Source organism: Panthera uncia (assembly GCF_023721935.1).
Source record: "Panthera uncia isolate 11264 chromosome E2 unlocalized genomic scaffold, Puncia_PCG_1.0 HiC_scaffold_20, whole genome shotgun sequence".
NCBI lineage: Eukaryota > Metazoa > Chordata > Mammalia > Carnivora > Felidae > Panthera > Panthera uncia.
Window position 1 is genome coordinate 15,939,320 of NW_026057589.1, and position 14,667 is coordinate 15,953,986.

At 47.5% G+C, this 14,667-nt stretch overlaps 1 protein-coding gene across 1 annotated transcript in view; it reads left to right on the forward strand.

The window, feature by feature from the left end:
- NUDT7 (nudix hydrolase 7) overlaps positions 1–12,843 on the forward strand; it is a 19,583-nt gene extending 6,740 nt beyond the window's left edge. Inside the window, exons 3-4 of the mRNA XM_049622483.1 lie at positions 1,062–1,220; positions 6,702–12,843. Coding sequence (XP_049478440.1) covers positions 1,062–1,220; positions 6,702–7,070 — 528 coding nt within the window. The 3' untranslated portion in view covers positions 7,071–12,843. The remainder of the gene's footprint in view (positions 1–1,061; positions 1,221–6,701) is intronic.
- Positions 12,844–14,667: the final 1,824 nt, after the last annotated feature.

Here is a 14,667-nt window from a genome sequence, read left to right on the forward strand (position 1 = left end):
TCTCCCTTCCTCTCCCTTCCTCTCCCTTCCTCTCCCTTCCTCTCCCTCTCCCTCTCCCTCTGCCCCTGTCTCCCACTTGTGCTCTCTCTCTAAAATAAAAAAAAAAAAAAAACATTTTGGAAAAGATAACAAATTGTGATATATACATACAGTGGAATACCGTTCTGTCATGAAAAGGAAAAAGTACTGATAGGCCGTGGTACAACACAGAAGAGCGTGAAAACCTCACTCCAGTGTAATGTATATATAATTGTTGAATCATGACATTGTACACCTGCAACTAATTTAATATTATATGTCAACTATACTTCAGTTGAAAACTTAAAGATTAAAAAAATTTTAAAACATTATGCTAAGTCAAAGAAACCAGACACGAAAGGTCACATGTCATATGATTGCGTGTATATGAAATAACCTGGGGTAGGTAAATCCCTAGAGACAGAAAGGAGGGGCGGGGTAGGGAGGGGTGGGGAGCAGCTGCTTAGTGAGTACAGGGTCTCCCTCTGGGATGAAAATATTCCGGAACCAGAGAGTGGCAGTGCTCACACCCCACTGTGAATGTATTAGATGTCACTGAATGGTTTGCTTTAAAATGGTTCATTTCATGTTATGTGAATTTCATCTCAATTAAAAAAAAAAATGCTTTAAAAAAAAAATAACAGCATGTGGAGCCGATCTGAGGACTCCTGTGAAGCAACGTGCCCAGAACATGGTGGGACTCAGTAAAGCTTATCTGCTGATCACAGTGCCCTTTTTATTACCCCTCCTGCTTTTCTTCCCCCGTCCATGTAAATCTGTATCTTGTGGGCAGATACAGATTTTTCTGAGAACGATTACAAGTAAAGGGAGTTCGCAGAGTTCATTTTTTAAAAGGATTCAAGTAAAAACTTTTTTTTTTTTTTTTTTCTTCTGTGGTGGGGCAGTCTTCTTTCCGCTTACTTCCACCAGGGTGGTGGGACTGGTCTGTGACACGACATAGAAGTTCGGTAAATCCTTGCTGAGTGAGTGAACGGTGCCTGAGTGGGAATCCCGCATTGCGACTCTGCCCTTTCAATTCCCAGCTACGCAGGTCTCCTGGAGAAGTTTGCTTTCCTGGAGGCAAGTGTGAACCCACAGATGTGGATGATGTGGCCACGGCTGTCCGGGAAGCCCAGGAGGAAGTGGGGCTGTGCCCCCGTCAGGTGGAGGTCGTCTGCCGCCTGGTGCCGTATCTGCTTGAGGTAAGTGTCGGGGTGGATCTGGGTGGCTCGGACTCAGAGCACCCAGCGGATCCACTGTCTCAGCATTCCACGCGTGGCCAACCGTGACCCTCGACAGCGCCTCACACAGAGTCAAGAACCTGGTTCTCATGTGGACTTTGCCCCTCGTGAACTCAGTGGCCTTGGGCAAAGCTCCATTGCCCATCTGGGCCCCTCTTTGACCATCCAGAAATGAACGGGTCGAACTGCATCAGTGGGTCTCAAAATGGTTTCTGTGGAACCCTGTTCACAGAACAGAGTTCTTTCCTTAGCATTCGGTTTCCATTTACTTTGCACCGGTCAGCATTTCTTTTGAGAATTCTGTTGAAAAACCACCACACACGTGAGCATGCTGTATACCAAATTTTCACCCCTTGGAGGCCACCAGTGCATCACCTTTGTCCTAAATATGCTCCGTTTTATTATTTATTTACTTTTTTTTTTTAATTATTAAGTTTATTCATTTTGAGACAGAGTGCAAATGGGGTGGGGCAGAGAGAGAGGGGGAGAGAGAGAGAGAGAGAGACCGACCCAGACTCTGAAGCAGGCTCCAGGCCCCAGGCTGTCAGCGCAGAGCCCGACGTGGGGCTCGAACCCACAAGCTGTGAGATCATGATCTGAGCCGAAGTCAGATGCTCAACCAATTGAGCGACCCAGGCACCCCTAAATATACTCATTTTGATACATACCATGGAATCAGGCTTCTTTTCCATATATTCATTGAGTAGTACCCTGAGATCACCAGGCAAGCTGTTCAAAAACTATTACTATTTGTGACTACATTTCTGTACGAGTCAGGATTTCTTGAATAGTATACACCAAAAACCCATAAATGCAGCAAAATGAATTCTGGAGCTGATCTAGCCTGATCTTATTTCACATGAACTTGTGACTATTTACTAATTGACTTTAGAAGGAGTAAACGTAAATTTGTATTTGGATACCAGCATTATTTTACAATTTATTTATTTTTGAGACAGAGAGAGACAGAGCATGAACAGGGGAGGGGCAGAGAGAGAGGGAGACACAGAATCTGAAACAGGCTGCAGGCTCTGAGCGGTCAGCACAGAGCCCGACGCAGGGCTCGAACTCACGGGCCGTGAGATCATGACCTGAGCCGAAGTCGGACGCTTAACCGACCAAGCCACCCAGGCGCCCCGATACCAGCATTATTTTATTGCTTTAAAATTTTTAAAGTAAACTTGCAATGTCAGAATAGTTGCAGATTTACAGAAAAGTTGCAAAGATACTATGAAGAGTCCTCATAATCCCGCCCCCACTTCATCTCATTGTTAACATCTTGCATCCCTGGTGTCTATTTGTCACAACTAAGAAAGCAACGTTATTACATTGCTGTTACCTAAATTCCACATTTTATTTGCCTTTTACCAATTTTTCTACTAATGTCCTCCTTTTCTGCCCTGGATCTCATCTGGGACATCATATTGTATTTGCTTGTCATGTCTCCTTAGTCTCTGCTCTGTGACAAGTTCTCAGACTTTCCTTATTCTCATGACCTTGACAGTTTTTTTTTTTTTTTTAATATTTACTTTTGAGAGAGAGAGAGACAGAGTGTGAGTGAGGGAGGGGCAGAGAGAGAGGGAGACAGGATTCCAAGCAGGCTCCAGGCTCGGAGTCATCAGCACAGAGCCCGATGCAGGGCTCAAACTCACAGACTGTGAAATTGTGACCTGAGCTGAAGTCCGACGCTTAACCGACTGAGCCACCCAGGTGCCCCGATCTTGACACTTTCAAGGTGCACTGGTCAAATATGTTGTAGAATGCCTCTCCATTTGGATTTATCTGATATTTTCCTCGTGGGTAAGCTGGGGTTATGGGCTCGGGGGAAGAATACCACAAAGGTAGTGTGTTCCAACCAGGTATCGGAGGTAGGTGTGAGCTGTATGTTTTATACATTGGGCATTCAGGTAAATTTTTATTTCGGGAGGAGAGTCCCACTCATGCATACAAATCAGAACACCCGTGGGTTAGACCATTCTTTATGTTCCATTTGGCCTCAAGTCTTGGTGGTACAGCCTTGTCACAATCAATGATGCTGAGACATCTATCTTAATCTGGCCCATTTGAAAAACAGAAAGGTCACCACTCGGGGGAGATTGAGTTGAGAAGAAGCTAATGGCCTCTCAAATAAATGCTTCCTAACTAAGAGGGGAAAATGTGGGATTAGGACAAGAAATGTGTCAATTACTTAATTACTTTCTAGGCAGCTCTGTTCTCTCTACAGGGAACCCTTTCCACTTGGCATCTGCAAAATCCCCCAGCACGTTTTGGGGATTTATATTAAAACTCTATTGCCAGATCGAACCGTCATGGTTAAAAGTTGCCCCAGTGAGAGGAACTCCATTTCCAAGGTGCCCGGGAACTACTGAGTTCTGCCCGGAGCGGTGGAATACAACAGTCTTCACAGGAGTGTGTTGGGTCTCAGGAGATTTCTGTGGGCCAGACGCTCCTGGGGCCGGATGTTTCTACAATGACCAGCTCTTGATATAATAATGCCAGTCACATCATCAAGAAATTAGGAGGAACACAGGGCTTTCTGGAAGGGTGTACTGTCTTTGGAAGTGCTGGCGAGGATTGCTTTGTTCTTTGAGCCTTGCAGTTCTTTTAAATGTAGCACAAAAATGCCATGTGTTAAACACTTAGAAGCATAATCTAATTCAGTGCTTCCTACCTAGGGGCGATCTCGTCCCCCAGGGAACGTGGCAATGTCTGGAGATGTTTCTGGGTGTCAGAGCTAGAGCGGGTGCTGTTGGCTTTTTCCCACCCCTGCACTAACCCCTCTCGGCCCCCCCCCCCACCCACCTAGGCAGGCTGTGGCCCTCTGAGCCCACCCCAGTGGTCTTTTCGTCATACGTGTGTGTACTTCTCTTTGCAAAAGTCTCAGGAGACATTTCTTCTTTTTCTCTGTCTGTGGCCCTTACGTTTCCGTTCACTCCTTCACTTTGCCATCCCTGCAGCTTCAGCTCCTGGAAACGTTTCAGTGCATTCCAGTGGCATGTCCCTTCTTGGGCATGTTTCTAAGAGCATGTGGCTTGGGACATCTGGGTGGCTTAGTCAGATGTCTGATTTCAGCTCAGGTCACCATCTTGCAGTCTGTGAGTTTGAGCCCTGCTTCGGGTTCTGTGTCTCCCTCTCTCTGCCCCTCTCCCGCTCATGCTATGTCTCTCTCTTTCTCTCTCAAAAATAAATAAACATTAAAAAAAAAGAGCATGTGGTTTCCTCCAGAGACCCAGAAGCATGCCTTTCCCCTTTCCCACAGCCTAAGCCAGTCTCCACGGGATTCCAGCCCAGCAGGTGGCCGAAATTCAGTCTTTTCTTGGTCCTAGAACGTCCGCCTTGCACCCACCATCTTTCTTCCTTCCAAGATGGACACCCGTGTCTAGGAACTGGGTGTCCAAAGATGCTGCTTCATTTGCTGATTTCCAAAGTCTCTCACTTTTCTAAACTTGAACCACATTGAACGTGCCTGACTTCCCTTCTGAATCATTCAGTCTCAAACCGTTCTCTCCCTTCGTGGCTTTGATATTTTTCCCCACCAATTTCCTCACGCTTGGACACGCCGGTCCAGGGGCCAGCACTGGCCTCGCTAAGTTGCTCGTTCACACCTGTGCCTGTAACGGTTTGGCCCTTACAGTAAGGATGCATTTGTGTCCCTAGCTCAGCCCTCAGCAAGAGCTTAAGTCTGAGCTGCAGCTGAGAACTCTCCAGAGCGTGTGTAAGCCACGTGCAAGGCTGGTGTGCCACTCGGAGATAGGGTAACATTTGTGTCTTCACCGAACATAAGTGCTCTGCTCTACAGTGTGGGCAGCAGGCCAGGTGAATCCTGGTTCCTGCCAAGTATTAGCCGGCTTTGACCTTGAGCAGGTTTCCTCAGGTCTCTGATTTCCATTGTTAAAGCTTCCTCAAGGTCAGGCTGTCGTGAAGAAGCAGGGAGAGGGTGCTGCAGACGAGACCAGGGCCCCTGAGGCTGTGGTCACGGCATGGTGACAGCAACCACAGATGCGCCCTGGACGAACACTCCGGGTTCTTCCAGACCCTTTCTTACCCTCTTACTGTATGTCTGAAAGCTCACACCCGCAGCGTGCCACCTTCCCCTGCTCACAGAGAGCCTGGACGGCCCGAGAATTCACGCTGCCAGGTGCCCCTTCGCCGGCGACCGTGCTGAGGGTCGTCAGAGTCCAGCTCCGAGGTGAACGGCCGCAGCCGCCCTTGCCCGGGTTCCTCCCTGCCTCATGCACCTCCTGGGAGCTCCTCCTTCAGAAATCACTTGTATCTGAACGTGTCATGTCTCAGAGCACTTCTGGGGGGCCCGTGACCCGAGAGGCTGAGCATCCACTCGGGGCCAGGTGGTGGTTACTGCTTTGGCCCTGGGGCCACTTCTGACCCCAGATTTTCCTCCCAAAGGACAGCGAAGGCCTGTGCTGCCACCTTCCCCTCCTGGCCCGCACAGTTGACTTTCACCATGAATTCCGTTAATGGTCTGAGTCATCACCGCTCTGAAACATATTTCAGCTCTCGGTCCCCTGAGAAATTTTCCACAGGCCTGTGTATCCTGGTATCCTGGGTCAGTCTCCCAGTGTACCCCTGGCTTCTCCCGGCTGCTTTCTCTCGGGACGCCCCCCAAGAGCTCTAGACTTCTCTCGCTTTCCATTTCAAGGGTACGCAGCTCTTCTCTTCTTATGCAGCTCCTACCTGAACCCGGGCCTCACCCTCCAGGTTCCCGGTGGGGCCTTTCACTTCACAATACTTTGCATTCCTTTGCAAGCAGTTGTGGTTATAAATAGAAATCCCCCCTCCCATACATAGACATCTATGTTATGTAAACTGGTTCATATGTGATAAGTATAATTCCCCATAATTGGGTCTATGCCACAGTTGATATGTCCCTGGACTTTGGTATTGATCAGATGAGCACATCCTTGTCTGTACTGATGGGGACAGGTGGTGTCTATCACATTCATTTTAAGGGCCGAGAGTATCCCCTTACACAGATACCCTCCTAACTGACCTACGCTGCACGTCCGTCAGCGGATGAGTGGAAACTTCAGAGCCTGGAGCTAGTGCAGATAATGCCTCGGACTTGTATCTTGACTCACTGGTAGGACTTTATCATACAGATACGTTTGCGCAAATGCGCTTGCGAGGTCAAAGGGACCACGTTTTTATAGTGTCGCCAGGCCGCCCTTGCCAAAGATGATGCCGGTATGTTCACAAAAGAACATTTTCAGAGTCGTTTCAAAGATACTGCCCACGTATGTCCCCCCCATTTCACGGGGAGCATAAAGTTCATGTCTGGAGCAAATTCCCCCTCCGTCCCTACCCACCTTATGTGATTGGCCGCTCTGGACCGTTCTCTTATTTTCCTAGACGTGGCAGGATTTTAGCATCTGAAACAATTCCCTCTTCACTTCTTAATTCGTGTGTTTTGTTTTCTGCTTTCAGAGAGATACGCTGATAACCCCCGTCGTAGGATTTATAGACCACAAGTTCCAGGCCCAGCCCAATCCCGATGAGGTGAAGAAGGTGTTCCTGGTGCCTCTGGAATATTTCCTGCATCCGCGGGTCTACCACCAGAGTCACATGACACTTTCTGGCCACGATGTTGTTGTTCACTGCTTTGAGTACAGACATCCGGAAGATGGTGTCACCTACCAGATCAAGGGAATAACGGCGAAACTCGCCCTGTTCGTTGCCTTAATTATTTTGGGGAAAAAACCCACCTTTGACGTTGAATTTAATCTCAGCGATCTAATGTCATCCTCTGAAGAGATCTTCCTGAAGCGGCATAAACGTGCTACAAGCAAGTTATGATTTGTGAGACGAACATCCAAATAACTAAAAGGATTTGGTGTGTGCTTATCCATAAGGACAGCAATAACGCCAGCTGTCAGAAATGGACGGGCACGAGTATCGTTCCCACGGTATGAAGGTAAAAGATACCTTGCCTTTTTCCCACTTGCCCTGTATTACCCAAAAGAGCAAAACATCCTTCAAAAGTGGAAAAATGTGAGGGGCGCCTGGGGGCTCAGTCGGTGAAGCATCCAACTTCAGCTCAGGTCATGATCTCATGGTCTATGAGTTCGAGCCCCACGTCAGGCTCTGTGCTGATGGCTCAGAGCCTAGAGCCTGCTTTGGATTCTGTCTCCCTCTCTCTGCTCCTCCCCAGCTTGTGCTCACACACACTGTCTCTCTCTCAAAAATAAATACACATTAAAAAAAATTTTAAAGTGGAAAAATGTGTTTATAGTGTTGCGTAATTTCACCCACAGTTTGTTAATAATACATTTTTTAATACTTATAAGAAAAAGTATCTGGCATATAGTAGGTATTTAATAAATATTTGTTGACTATATGACCATGTGGTATTGATCTTATTCTTAGGAGGTAATATATCCCTTTCTGTGTTGTTACATGTGACTAGAAACTTCAAACCACCTGTCAGAACCTAGTCGCCTTCTCCTCACTGGCAGCAGAGTTGAAGCTGAGCTCCGAGCTTCCCAGGAAGAAACAGCATTACCCAGGACCCCTCGTAGTTAAATGTGGCTCCGGAACTTAACCTGGGCCAACGGGATGTGAGTGAAAGTTGACCTTGCAGGCCATCTCCAATTAAAAAAAATTTTTTTAATGTTTATTTACTTTTGAGAGATAAGGAGATATAGAGTGTGAGCAGGGAAGGAGCAGAGAGAGAGGGAGACACAGAATCCGAAGCAGGCTCCAGGCTCTGAGCTGTCAGCACAGAGGCCGACGCAGGGCTCGAACTCACGAACCTTGAGATCATCACCTGAGCCGAAGACGGACGCTTAACTCGACTGAGCCACTCAGGTGCCCCTAAGGTCATCCCTGATTTAAAAGATAAGCCAGCTTCCTCGGACTCTAGTTCCCCTTTCCGAGGGCCACAACACGGATTTATCTGCAACCCAGCCTTGACCATACAAATGAGGACAATTCTGGAGGGGGGGGCGGCAGCCCCAGAGGTGGTAGGAGTTTGGATCTCTAAATGACTCTCTGTGGCAAAGCAACCTGTCACCCTGCACTGTGACATGAGGGGAGAATTAAAATTCTGTCATTTTTCTGCCACTGTTATCTGGGGTCATTTTGTTAAAGCAGAGCTGTTCCCCTAAGTAATCTACTGTAATACTTGGAAATAGCCGGCTGGATAGTCACCCAAACTGGAAGGACTGCCAGCAGTTAGAAGTTGCAACGATCTGGTGTTGAACGTATGGGTTCTGTGACATGCACAAGATGCCCGGGGGTATTGCCTGGTTTGGCACTCATTATCCAGAGCAACTGAAAAGAAGGAATCTGAGGCCCCTATGTCCACCAATCGAGAGAGAGGATGTTCTCTTGTCTTAAGATGATGAAAGCACAAAAACACTGGTCTTGAGCACCAGCCCCAAATCCAAAGTCAAAAAGACAAACGTCCTGAATTGCATGCCTTGAGATCTACCACTTCTTACATGGGAATCTCCAGACCTCATGCTTCGGAGGCAGCAGGAAATCTCTTTAATCATGGTAGCTGTCTTGCACGAGGCCAAGGACACCAGTGTGCAAAGCAAAATGACCTCAAGTCCGTGATGGCAATTTCCCGTCTTACTGGCAGTCGCCGGAGGTATAGGAAACCACACCAGTTGTAGGAAGACTCTGGGATAGCTGAAAACAGAATGCCCACGCCAAAGCCACCAATCAGCCACACAACTGCCCATCGCCTCGGAGTTCTTCTTGTCTGCGAGCTGGCAGGGGAAAGATACCCGATCTGGTGCCTCATCCCCAGAAACATTGAAATGGCATAGATCTGGCTCCAACCTTGAAAGCACATGCTGGGTAAGCCTCCCCATTAACATGCAGTAGCTGGCCCCGCGTGAACAGGCCCACACTGTTGCCGAACAATTACAGAGGCATTTGCGAACGTGTATTTACAATCTGACAGCAGTGTAATCGCCTGGTAGATTCTTGAGCCCTCTGACCATGCAGAAAGCCGCCTCTCTGAACTGTTTGTTTTCGTGAACCCTGCAGGCCTGCCTGGTTTCTAAGAGGACGTGGCCCGGCCAAAGTCTACAGTCTGAAGCACGCTCGTGGCCACCCAATTTAAGGGGCCAAATATTTAGCACTGGAGGTATTACCCAACCCTGAACATACACCTTTTTTTAACGGTGTATTTTATGACATCTATATTCGGGATTCCAGGGAAACGTCCTTTGGTTAAAAGGAACAGAAGTCTAGCAAATCTGGCTCAAAGGAAAGAAGGTATTGGGAGGGTACAGATCTCAGGGAGTCTGCAAAACCACTGAACCAGTCAACCTCAGGAAGCTTCGCAGTGGGGAGGGAGCAAGCCCAGCTAGCCACCTCTAAAGCAAGAAGTTGTAAACCTTCCTTTTTGCATCCTGTTATTTACTTTAGAAAATTTTTTTTAATGTGTGTTTATTTTTGAGAGCAAGAGAGAGCACGAGCAGGGGAGGGGCAGAGAGAGAGGGAGACAGAATCCGAAGCAGGCTCCAGGCTTGGAGCTGTCAGCACGGAGCCTGACGCGGGGCTCGAACCCACAAACCACCAGGTCACGACCTGAGCCGAAGTCAGACGCCCAACTGACTGAGCCACCGAGGTGCCCCGCATCCTGTCATTATTGTGACAATAACTGCCTGTTTGAGTTGACTGATACAGACATAGAAAAGCGAGAGGCCCTCACTGCATCCACCTCTGGTTTCTTGGAGGAAGCTTTGTTTAATGGAGCTTGGGACACCTGGCACGTTTCCAGTAACCTGTGGATACGTTCAAGGGCAGGGGTCAGGGTTGGGACCACAAATGTACACATCTCCCTAAGTCCCCTGAGTCAGCAGGCAGTGGGTGGGAGCACTTCAGAAGAAAGTGGGCTAGGTGGCCATCCCCAAACATCTAGTGTCTCTGGTCCCTGAATTCTGTGGATTGTGCCATCCAGACAGTCAGCTGTCTCCTTCTTTGCATCCCTGCATCCTTGGTAAGCAAGTGGCTAAGAGCCTTGAGTCTGAGAGTCAGGATGCCTACATTTGAATCCCAGCTCCAGCATCAGCCTATTTGGTGACCTTTAGCAATTACTCGTACACTCTATAGGCCTCAGTTTCCTCTTCGGTAAATGGGAGAAGTCAACCTTTTGTTTTAGGTCTTTTGGAGGGTTTAAAGGAGTGAATACATGTGACCCCTTTACTCACAGCACAACCAGATGCTCGGAACAAGCATCTGGCTAGTAATTATGGCGTTCTAACTGCAAGGTTATATTGTAACAATAATGTCAAGTATTGTCCTTTCTCTGGTTCAGAACATCATCATTTTCCTGTACAGCGGTGCCTGCACTTTCTTGGTTCATCGTGAGCACCCGTGGCCTCTCAGTAATTTTTTCACAACACAATATAGGCCAAAAGAAACCCCTAAGACTTGAATTTGTTATGTCGTTCTAGCCAAACAATCTAGTAAGTGTTTATGTCCTACTAACTTGGTAGCTATTTGAACATAAACTATATACTAGAAAAATACTGTTTTTTTATTTTTGTTTTTTATTTATTTTTGAGAGAGAGAGGGAGAGAGAGACAGAGCATGAGCATGGGAGGGGCAGAGAGAGGGAGACACAGAATCCGAAGCAGGCTCCAGGCTCCAAGCTGTCAGCACAGAGCCCAACGCTGGGCTTGAACTTACGCACTGTGAGATCATGACCTGAGCCGATGTCACTGAGCAAAGATGCTTAACCGACTGAGCCACCCAGGCACCTCTAGAAAATACTGTTGTTTTTTAAGTTTATTTGGGGGGGGGGGTGAGGGGCAGAGAGAGAGGGAAAGAGAGACTGAGAAACCCAAGCAGGCTCTGTGCTGTCAGTGCGGAGCTCGATGTGGGGTTCGATCTCCCAGACCATGAGATCATGACCTCAGCTGAAATCAAGAGTCAGACGCTTGACCGACTGAGCCACCCAGATGCCCTTTAAAATACAATTTTTATTTGAATCTTATAACCACATTTGCTTACTAATGGGATATGTGCATACTAGTTGGGCATAGAAATAGATGAAAGATTCAAATACCGCCATGTGGTAGGAATAAACACACAGACACAGAGAAGAGGGATGGATGCCTGACTCAGATTTAGGACCCAGGGAAGCCATCTCAGAAGAGGTGGTGGCTGAGCTGAGCCTTGATGGCTGAGTGAATGGGGTGGTGGTGTTGTTGAGGGGAACTAACATTAAGTGCCTGTTACATATTTGGTCCTTTACTTTGATTACTCATTTAACCCTCACACCAAATCTCTGCACTGAGGATTACTCCTAACTCCCAGTTTATTTTATTTTAAATTTTTTTAATGTTTATTTATTTTAGAGAGAGAGAGAGACAGAGTGTGAGCAGGCGAGAGGCAGAGAGAGAGGGAGAGACAGAGAATCTGAAGCGGGCTCCAGGCTCTGAGCTGTGAGCACAGAGCCCAATGCGGGGCTCGAACCCACGAACTGTGAGATCATGACCTGAGCCGAAGGCAGATGCTTAACCGACTGAGCCCCCCCAGGCGCCCATACCTCCCATGTTAGATGAGGACCACAGAAGTTAAATATTTGCCCATGATCGCACGATTCATAAATGGAAGAGGCAACATCCAAACCCACACGTATGAATTTCGGACCCTGTGCTTTTTCTACTGTTACCCACTTACTCCAAGACAAGGCTCGTTTCAGAAGGACACGGGCAAGAATAGAAGGTTAAATTTACGTTTCCCTTGATTCGCTCTGTCTGAAAGGGAAGACAACACAAACAATAAATTGGAGGGGGAGCAGTGTTTATTTTTGCCATCATCGTGTCCTCCCGCTTACTCAGCTGGCGGTGCACACAGTGAAATGACTAATTAGCTAGGATGATTTTAATTAAAATGGAACCTACCAATTAATAAATGAAAGTGCTGGCATACTTGCTAATTTAACAACTCTGTCCGTGGTGCCAGCTTTTCAGTTGAAGAACCGAGACGGGGAAACATTGCCTTCACCCCTGAGACAAGACGATTAAATAGAACTCAAGTCGTGTTCTTGTTTCCAGTTGGTTTCTTATCTGAGAATAGCACAGCTTTTGATAAGATCATCGGAGTGATCCTCACTCAGTCCAGTTGTCTTAGATGTGGTGTGCGGGGTCGCCGATGGGGTCTGTGTGTACACGGCATTCGGGATTCTTGACTGCCTTGCCATCACCCCTCAGTGCCTTCCCGTTGTTGAACAGGACTCAGACTTTGAGTTCATTCCCGGGTGCCCACTGCCTCGACCACCCACGCTACGTCGTGGCACGGACACATGGATATTGCCCTGCGTTGGTTATCTGTTGAATATGTGTGTATCTGTGTGCTTATTCCAGCCATGACCCTGAAAGGGACAGATCAGCATTCCATGAGACCTCTCAGTCTGACTTCCCCTGGCCCTAAAGGAAGCAGGGATGGGGGCAGCTGGGTGGCTCAGTCGGTTGAGCGTCCAACTCTGGCTCAGGTCGTGATCTCACAGTTTGTGAGTTTAAGCCCCACGTCGGGCTCTGTGCTGCCAGCTCAGAGCCTGCTTTGGATTCTGTGTCTCCGTCTGTCTCTCTACCCCTCTCCTGCTTGTGCGTGCTCTCTCTCTGTCTCTCAAAAATAAACAAACATAGGAAGGAAGGAAGGGAGGGAGGGAAGGAAGGAAGGAAGGAAGGAAGGAAGGAAGGAAGATGGATGGCCAACCCGAAGGGAGTATTTAATTTGATGGCCAGTGATCTATGAGTTGTGTGGTCTACTTAAATGACTAAGCTAAGTCTATTAGATTATCCAAAGAATTTGAACTATGCCACAACATTTGAACTATGCTCAGGAACTACTCTGGGCCATGTGCATGATGATGAGTAAGCCCCAAAAGTCAGAGTTGAAAGGTTAGTTAGCCAGTAATAGGTGGAAATGTGTCTTGAATCTAGGCAGTAGCTGTCCTGTCAGAATCCACCAGACACAACTGGAAGAGGAAGGAATATTTCCTGATGCAATTTAAAGATCCCTTTTAAAGACCTCATATTCAAGTCCATAAATTTTTATTTTATAGGTGTAGCCTTGGTTTGATATTTCCTCGACTATAACTTTCCCCATTTTTCATTTTATATCGTCGAGCCTTTGTTCGTTCCTTCATCATGGCTGTCAATGGCACTTCTGTTTCCTTTTTTTCTTTTCCCCCTCTCTTTTTCATTTCTTTCCCACGTGAAACTGAAATTTGCTGGTCATTTTGTTCTACTTTCTTAATTTATTTGTGTTTATTAATTTGTGAACAGATGCCTCTCTGGGCTCATTTCCTTTCCTTCAACCAGCCTGGGTTTTTCTTCTAAATCTGCTATATCCCATGGAGCCCATAAAGCATTCTGAGAAGTTGCCTACCTTTTTTTTTTTTTTTTTCTGACTACAAATCTGTATGGCCTAACATTGAACCCAGTGATAAATTGAAGATAGTTTTGCTAGAGTTCCTAACCTCTTATAAATGCGTATCAATCTGTCTTAGCCCCCTCTAGTGAATTGAACAGTGGCCCCAAAAAAGAAATGTCCGGCTCCTAATCCACAGTACCTGTGAAGGTGACTTTATTTGGAAAGAGGGTCTTTGCAGACGTGATTAAGGATCTTGAGATGAGATCATCCGGGAGGTAGGGTGGGCCTTCTACATGGATGGAGGGGGAGATCTGAGACACACACAGAAACACAGGGAGGAAGGCCTATGAAGATGAAGGCACATGAGTGATGTGGCCACAAGCCAGGGAACACCAGGAGCCACCAGAACCTAGAAGAGACAAGGAAGGTGCCTTCGCTAGCAATGTCAGGGGTAAGTGTCAACCCTGTCCACACCTTGATTTTGAACTCTGGCCTCAAGAACTATGAGAGAATACATTTCTGTTGTTTAAGGCCACCAAGTTCACGGTTCTTTGTCATACCAGTCCTTGGAAACTCATACCCTCGGCTCTGAACCCCTCCCCACCACCAGTTTTGAGGAATAAGTCTCCCCTCTGCCTTAGGATTACAGTCCCCTGTCGACCGTCCACGGGTTGGCATGCAGCCCATGCCGTTAATCAGATTTACTTGCCCAGTAATTCCCCTGAGATTAGGACCACGCAGCACCAGCACCTTCCTGCTCTCCGGAGAACGTCCTTGGGTGTTCTCACTAACTAGCCTAGCAGTAGTCTGTAAGTTCCATGAAGGCAGTGACCTGACCTCGTTGGCATTTCCAGGGCATGACAGTACCCGTGCTGCAGCCCTTCCCGACGTTTCTTATCTCAACAGCTCAGAAATCTTTGTCATCCTTGACACTATCCTCGCCCTTACCCCCAGCGGACACAGTCGGTAGCCCACTCACACCCCCAGCTCCCCATCGATGCAGTGAGCTCCAGATCACTTCCAACAGCCAGTTCTTCCATCTGTGTTCCCG